Source organism: Otolemur garnettii, unplaced genomic scaffold (assembly GCF_000181295.1).
Source record: "Otolemur garnettii isolate 467f Iridium unplaced genomic scaffold, OtoGar3 scaffold00043, whole genome shotgun sequence".
NCBI lineage: Eukaryota > Metazoa > Chordata > Mammalia > Primates > Galagidae > Otolemur > Otolemur garnettii.
The window spans coordinates 4,491,009-4,499,259 of record NW_003852438.1 but is presented as its reverse complement, the minus strand read 5'-3'; the positions used below and the strand labels follow the sequence as shown (position 1 = coordinate 4,499,259).

The following is an 8,251-nucleotide window of genomic DNA, read 5'->3' as shown; positions in this document are numbered from 1 at the left end:
GAGGCTAGTACTTAACAGAGGCTGGGAAGAGGGGAAATCAGTAGAGGTTGGTCAGTGTATACAATGTTACAGTTAGACAGGAGGAAAAAAATTGTTCTTCTATTACACAGTAGAGTGATTATAGCAAATAACAATGTCTTATATATTTCAAGATAGCTAGAAGAGAACATCTTGAGTTTTGTCATCACAAAGAACTGATAAGTGTTTAAAGTGATGGATATAGGTAGACACAATGGCTCATGCTTATAATCCCAGAATTCTGGGAGGCCAAGGCAGGAGGATTGCTTTAGGCCAGGAATTAGAGGTTACAGTGAGCTATGATTCCACCACTGCACTCCAGCCTAGGTGACAGAGTATGACCCTGTCTCTCAAGAAAGATAGTAATAAAGTGATGGATATAGCAGTTACCTAATTTCATTTTACGCTATGTATACATGCATTGAGACATCATATTGTACCCCATAAATATGTACAGTTATTATGTGTCAATTATAAATAAACATTTTAAAAAATAATTGGCTTTTGGGTGTTCTCCATTACAGGTTTATTGCCAAACCCTGTGCACTCCATGTTGGCATCGAGGACAGTGGTCCTTATCAGGCCCAACCCAATGCCATCCTTGAAAAAGTGTTCGTATCTATTACCAAGGTAAGTGGGCAAAGAAATAGAGAGGAAAACTGATGGGAGGGCTTGTTCCATGGGTCAGAGGAGGATAGAAAGCACATATCTCTAAGAGTAAGAATAAGATGAGAGGATCTTTTACATTTGGGTAGTCCATATAGCTATATGGAGAACTTTATTCTCTCAGAGAAAACTTTTGGGCCAGGTCCCTACATATGTCAAATTTAGGCTCAGTAGCCACCTCCACTCCCCTTTCCCTAGACATATATCTTGTTTTTTATTTTTCCCTCTTCTAGTTTCTATCATTACCTAGTTGTGTAATCTAGATGGGATGATACTGATAGTCTTTGCACTTTGGATTTTTTAAATTTGTTTGTTTTGTTTTTTGAGACAGAGTCTCAGGCTGTCACCCTGGGTAGAGTACCGTGACATCACAGCTCACAGCAACCTCAAACTCCTAGGCTCAAGCAATTCTCCTGCCTCCACCTCCCAAGTAGCTGGGACTACAGGCACACACCACAACACCCAGCTATTTTTTTTGGTTGTAGCCATCATTGTTGTTCTGCAGGCCCGGGCTGGATTCAAACCTGCCAACTCATGTGTATATAGCTGGCGCCTTAGCCGCTTGAGCCACAGGCGCCGAGCCATTGGTCATTTTTTTGTTGTAGTTGTTATTGTTGTTTAGCAGGCCCAGCTGGGCCCAAAACCGCCAGCCTCAGTGTATGTGGCTAGTGCCCTACTCACTGAGCTATGGGCACTGCCTTTAATATCTTTTTTTTACCGAGCTTGGGCTAGATGGAGAAGACCAAACAAGGATACATATTATATGAGCAATAAAAGTCCTTCATGTATGAAATAAGATTTCTTTCTTTTTTTTTTAATAGAGACAATCTCACTTTGTCACCCTCAGTAGAGTGCCATATTATCACAGCTCACAGCAACCTCCAGCTCCTGGGCTTAGGCAATTCTCTTGCCTCAGCCTCCCGAGTAGCTGGGACTATAGGCGCCCACCACAACACCCAGCTATTTTTTGTTGCAGTTTGGCTGGGGCCAGGTTCGAACCCCCTACCCTCAGTATATGGGGCTGGTGCCCTACTCACTGAGCCACAGGCGCCGCCCAAAATAAGATTTCTTACTAGAAATGACTTTGAGATAAGACCTGGAAAGATAAATATCACTTGAGCTACTGTGGTGATCATCCCTTGCTGCTCAGCTTGTCAAGGGATTTAATGAGGGATTTGAGAAGAAAGGAGTGTTCTGACTCTTGTTATACATCTATAGTATCCTGATAAGAAAAGGCTGGAGGGCCTGTCAAAGCAACTGGACTGGGATGTCCGAAAAATCCAATGCTGGTTTCGCCATCGAAGGAATCAGGACAAGCCCCCAACGCTCACTAAATTCTGTGAAAGCATGTAGGTGTACAGGGAGGAAGGGAGGGAATGAGGAGGAGGGTAGTGGGGATATAACGGGACTGAGGTTTTCTTCTTGGAAATCACTTCTATTTAGGGCAACAATTGACAGATGTGGAGGGCTAACTCAGTCTGTTACGGGTGGAAATAATAAAACTAGATAGCTGATAACACTCAGTTACTTGGACATGTTTGCCACTGAGCTAGTTGCGGTTGCGTTTTATCCCCTTTTCCAAACAGACTGGGACTAAGTTCCTATAACTGCACTTACATAGATAGATATGCACACCATGGTACACCTTGACAGCAATAGTACTAGGTTGCTATAAATTGACATTTTCTTTGGAAATGTCCATCTTCTGGAAAATACTATATACTTCATTTCACAGAGTTTTCTCTAATTATCCTCTAGAAATAGAGCACTATTATTAGGGAATCTGATATGAAATAAAAAGTTGATTAAAAAGCCAGTATATATGTATATATATATGGAAGTCTATTTTACATAGAAGGTGGAAGATGACTCTGTCTTTGGCTTTTTAGGTAACAGTATTTGTTATTTGTCTCTATTCTGGGAATTTAGCCGGTTTCTCACCAGTAACTGTCTTATCTGCAGATTGGCTATCTTTTTTTTTTTTTTTTTTTGGTTGTAGTTGTCATTGTTATTTGGCAAGCCCAGGCTGGATTCGAACCTACCAGCTCCAGTGTATGTGGCTGGTGCCCTAGCTGCTGAGCTACAGGCACCAAGCCCAGATTGGCTATCTTGACTTTTTTAGCCTCAAAGACTTTTTGTTTCAGTCAATATTTGTCTAACCTCTATTCTTTGCCCACTCAGGTGGAGATTCTCTTTTTATTTATGCATATTCTGCTATGGAATTAGATTTCTCTGGTTGGTGAGTCTGAACTTCCTCTGGTTCTCTGATTGGGTTCTAATCATGCCTAGATCTCTAGAGAGAAAGTTAAATGCCTTTAGACATTTGTGATACCCATAGCTCAGGTTTATACACGTATGCTAAGAGATTGTCTTCTGTCTGGGGCCTGACTCTAGTAGGCTCCTGACTCTACCATTTTCTCCCATAAATAATGCTAATGATAATAGTAATAATTAAATTAGCATAGTACTTAGTAGTTTATAAAGCATTGACAAAAGTCCTCTTCTTCCAAGGTAATCAATAACTGTTTAAGGTGGGTGAAACTGCTGAATGTAGTGGCTCATGACTATAATCCCAGCCCTTTGGGAGGCTAAGGTGGGAGGATTGCTTGAGGCCAGGAGTTCAAAACCAGCCTGGACAACATAGCAAGACCCTCTGTCTCTACAGGAAAATTTAAAAATTAGACTGGCAAAAGTATAATCATAGTTGGAGATTTCATTTTCTTTTGGGGTGGGAAGATAGCATTTTGCTTTGTTGCCCTGGCTAGAGTGCAAGAGTATTATCATAGTCTACTGTAACCTTAAACTCCTAGGCTGAAAGGATCTTTCTAACTCAGTAGCTGAGACTAGAACTCCTGACCTCCAGCAGTTCTCCTCCTTGGCCTCCCAAAATGATAAGATCACAGGTGTGGGCTCCCGTGTCTGGCCCATGGTTAGAGATTTTAACATTCTCTCAATAATTGTCTAGATCACTAGGCAAGGTGGATTGCTTAAGCTCAGGAGTTCAAGACTTGGCAGAGCAATAGTGAGACCCTATCTCTACTAAAAATAGAAAAACTAGCCAGGCATAGTGGCATACACCTGTAGTCGCAACTACTTGGGAGGATAAGGCAAGAGGATTGCTCAAGACCAAGAGTTTGAGATTGCTGTAAGCTATGATGCCATGGTACTCTACTCAGGGCAACAAAGTAAGACTCTGTCTTAAAAAGAAAAAAAAACAAAAACAAAAATTAGAAAATGTTATGAATTAAATAATGCTGAAACTACAACATAGTGAAATTTCTAGGATGCAGCTAAAGCACATTTAGAGGGAAATTCATGGATTTAAATGTTTATGTTAGAAAAAAAGGTTTAAAGTCAGTGATGTAAGTTTCTACTTTAGCATCTTGTAAAAGAGCTAAGTAAGTAAAAAGAATAATTTTTATTTTTTGAGATAGAATCTCACTATGTTGCCCTTGGTAGAATGTAAATTTATATTTATAATTTAAATATAAATTATCACAGCTCACAGCAACCTCAAACTCTTGGGCTTAAGCAATTCTCTTGCCATAGCCTCCCAAGTAGCTGGGACTACAGGCACCTGCCATAATGCCTGGCTATTTTTTGGTTGCAGTTGTCGTTGTTTAGCAGGCCCAGGCCAGACTCAGACCCGCCAGCCTCGGTGCATGTGGCTGGCACTGTAACCACTGAGCTACAGGGGCGGAGCCAAAAGTAAATAGTTTTTAAAAACCAGAAAAGAAGGCCCTGTGCAGTGGCTCACGCCTGTAATTCTAGTACTCTAGGAGGCCAAGGGAGATGGATTGCCTGAGCTAATGGGTTCAAGACCAGCCCGAGCCAGAGTAAGAAAATAGCCAAGGCATTGTGGCGAGCACCTGTAGTCCCAGCTACTTGGGAGGCTGAGGCAAGAGAATCACTTGAGCCCAAGAATTTGAGGTTGCTGTGAGCTACGAGGCCACAGCACTCTACCAAGAGCAACAAAGTAAGACTTTGTCTCAAAAAAAGGGCAGAAAAGAATGAAATAGACATTAAATAAACCATGGATAAAATTAATAAAACCAAAAGTTAGTTCTTTGAAAGTCTGATTAAAATTGATAAACCCCAAGAAAAGAAAGAAAATATAAATTATCAATAAGAGCTTGTCATTTTAGATTTTATAGACATTGAACGGATAAAAAGATAATATTAATGAATAATTTAATAAAAATAAATTCAACAGGATAAGTGAATAGAGTCCTTAAAGGATATAATTTTAACTCCATTAGAGATGATTACTTTTGAATTTGATGTAGAAATTTTTCTCTTGATTATCAAATGGAATCATTGTCTTCCTGCTTCACTATATATATATATATCTCAGGTGATGATGCTTCCTAAAACTATCCTAGAGCTCTCCCTGTTCTTATTTACCTCAAAGCATAGCTTTTTTATTTATAATAACACTTTCTTATTGTATAAAGAAAAATCTAGCCATTTATTGATCCTTTAGGGATCTCTGAAATCTGTTAAGGTGGAGTCCTTCTTTCTTATCTCTTTTGTCCTAGGCAAGTGAAGTAAGGGATAGATCTTGAAGCCAGGTAAGAATCCTGAAGGCTGACCTGGATTATCTGTTTTCTTTTAGTCACCTTGGTTCTGGGACATCCGACAGTGCTGGCAAGGCTATCCATTTCAGGTAGAATCCGAGTTGTTTGAAGATATGGGCGTTGTGTGTGCGTAAGGTATAAGGTCAGGTGGGTGAGGGTGCAATGCCAGTCCCAGGACAGATGGCACATTTCTATGGTATTGCAGGATTAAGAGTCGAGTCCTTCTGACTCATACATGCAGCATTTCTTTTTCTAAGGCTTCCATAGCAGTGAAATACAGTGACCTTTTTATTCTAAGTCCTCCATTATATTCACCCTAATTGGGCTAAAGAGAAAAACAGTCTCCTGTCAGTTAATAAGGTACCTTCTTGCTCAGGTGGCCTTTTTGTATCAAGGGCAACTGGAACAACACCCTTAAGAACATCTTGATTCCAGTCTACACTAGAAGCATGTCAGGGAACTGCTAACAAGGTGGAAGAAAGGAAGACCTTTGTGTATTTAATCCCATGAAAAGCACTAACTGCCCACAATTCTAGACATACTGATAATGACTATGCTAAAGAAGAAAGCAGAAGATGGTATGTAGAGGTACAAAGGGAAGAGGTTTAAATCTCTACTATACCAATCCAAAATCTATTAGCTATTGTAGATCTTGGGAAATGATGGGGTAGAATAAATATCTAATAATTTAGGGGTATTGGTCCTTCTCCAAGACAGAGAAACCTGCAGAGATTGAATGCAGCTTTGACTAGCTGGTATTCTAACAACTTCTTTCTTTCTTCCAGCCTCTCTCAAGTGGACTTTATTGCTATTATATTATGGAATTGGCCTTCTATTGGTCTCTTATGTTTTCTCAGTTTACAGACATTAAAAGAAAGGTAAGGATGCTGGCTCCTTCAGCTCTCTAATTTGTGGCATCTTCCTTTCTGCCATCTTCTATTGTTGCTGTTGTGATGGGTTCTCTCTTCTGACAGGGACCACAGAGGAAAGGAAGAGTTGATTTGATGGAACTATTTATTAGCTCATCATAATGTTTAAACATAATAGACTATATACGTGTAAATGTTTCACCCAACTAAAGAACTAGAATATCATTAATCCCATTGTATCTACGTGGAGAGCACAGACTTTTCATCCTTGTTTCTCTGACCCAAATTCACCTGTCTTCTCCTACACTTTTGTCCTCGGTGGCTGACAAGTATTTTATAGACGTGTATGATAATTCAAGTATTTTGAGATTTCTCCAAGTCTAACCCTGGCATTTGAACCCAAGAGGAAATTAGGAAACTTAAATCTGAAAGCAGGAAGTGCTTACAGTAAGAGTCTAACTGATATGCATTTTTCTGCATATCTGCTTTGGTCTTCCATAAACCTCTCCTTTCTATTAGGTCCCTTTGACTGAAATGTCTTTTATTAAAGCAGAAGAGTCTTAGAATTTCAAGGATATCTAAGGCCTATATGTCCCACTGAGAAATTATTCCTAAGTATCAGCTCATCATCCATGCTCTATATAGTCTTCAGTTGCCAAAGGCAATTGCTCTTTTCTGTATTTCAAGCTATATTAACATAGACTATGAGTCAGTCAATGATGTAGGTAGTATTGAGTTAAATACTAGCCAGCTTCCTAAAGGAAAGTCTAAACAGAATGGAACCTATAAGGGGTGGGGTAAGATCCTCAGAATAATGCAGGATGTTGGGGTGGCTAGCACTTTGGTGCCCTTGCCTTTATCTGCCTCTTCTATTTTCATTCCTTTCTAGGACTTCCTGATCATGTTCGTGCATCACTTGGTCACCATTGCACTTATCACCCTCTCCTACATCACCAACATGGTTCGAGTGGGAACTTTGATCATGTGTCTACATGATGCCTCAGACTTCTTGCTGGAGGTAAAAACCCAACCCCTCTTTCTTTCATCATTCCTCTTTTTCTGTCCTTTTCTTCCTATGTGAGAAATGACTTTGTTCTCAACTCAATTCTTATCTTCCGTTGTCCAGGCAGCCAAGCTGGCCAATTATGCCAAGTATCAGCGGCTCTGTGACACACTTTTTGTGATCTTCAGTGCTGTTTTTATGATCACTCGTCTAGGAATCTATCCATTCTGGTAAGCTGCTAGGTTTGTAGGGCTATGGTAGGTATGTAGTTAATGATTCCTTTTTGCCAATTCAGTTTTTCTATTCTACTCTTTTTTTTGCCAGTAGACCACCAAAAACGCTATTGCCCTGCTTTTTCCTTGGCCTAAGCTGACCCTTTCTGGACTTTTCACAGGGCCTCACATCTACCTTACATTATATTTCTAGCAAGGTCTGATTTAGACTGAGAGTATCCAACTCACTTGGTGTCAGGCTTTCCTGACTCATCTCTGAGAAACAGTTCTCATTTCACATTTAAGTAATTCCTTTGCTTTCTTTTGCACCGTTTATAAAATTCTCAGGATCTTTCTTGCTTATGTTCCTGCTGTGAACCCACCCTAACCAACACACATACACACTATAGTCCTTTCACGTCTACATTGCTTTCTTGAACAAAGTCAGAAACAAAGTCAGTGACTCTGGGTTGGAGATTTTGCTTCTTCTGAGGGAATCAGCTACCTGATCCTATATGTGCCTAAGGATCTGAGTCATTCCCAGAATTATAATCCTGTCCCACTGCTGTCCCAATTTTGTGAAATTGAATACTAGAAGTGATTCATAATGTGACTTAACCCATCAGTTCCCAGTATTTCTCTCTGTTTACCTACTCCCTAAAGATAGAAAATTCAGCCAGGCATAGTGACTCATGCCTATAATCCTAACATTCTGAGAGGCTGAGGATCACTTGAATCTAGGAGTTTGAGGTTGCTGTAGGCTACGCTGGTGCCATGGCACTCTAGCCTGGACAACAGAGTGAGACTCCATCCTCAAAAGAAAAGAAACTAGGCTCGGCGCCTGTAGCTCAACTGGCTAAGGCGCCAGCCACGTACACCTAAGGTGGCGGGTTCGAATCCCCAGCC

At 40.4% G+C, this 8,251-nt stretch overlaps 2 protein-coding genes across 2 annotated transcripts in view; one reads left to right on the top strand and one right to left on the bottom strand.

The window, feature by feature from the left end:
- CERS5 (ceramide synthase 5) overlaps positions 1-8,251 on the top strand; it is a 49,476-nt gene that overhangs the window by 35,712 nt on the left and 5,513 nt on the right. Inside the window, exons 2-9 of the mRNA XM_012805478.2 lie at positions 543-648; positions 1,903-2,033; positions 2,866-2,923; positions 5,300-5,350; positions 6,047-6,139; positions 7,020-7,148; positions 7,257-7,363; positions 7,560-7,563. Of these exons, the coding sequence (XP_012660932.1) occupies positions 543-648; positions 1,903-2,033; positions 2,866-2,923; positions 5,300-5,350; positions 6,047-6,139; positions 7,020-7,148; positions 7,257-7,363; positions 7,560-7,563 (679 nt within the window). The remainder of the gene's footprint in view (positions 1-542; positions 649-1,902; positions 2,034-2,865; positions 2,924-5,299; positions 5,351-6,046; positions 6,140-7,019; positions 7,149-7,256; positions 7,364-7,559; positions 7,564-8,251) is intronic.
- Positions 1,240-8,251, bottom strand: part of LOC100946512 (cytochrome c oxidase assembly protein COX14) — a 27,786-nt gene continuing 20,774 nt past the window's right edge. The window contains exon 3 of the mRNA XM_012805605.1: positions 1,240-1,268. The gene's annotated coding sequence lies outside the window, so the exon portion shown is untranslated. The remainder of the gene's footprint in view (positions 1,269-8,251) is intronic.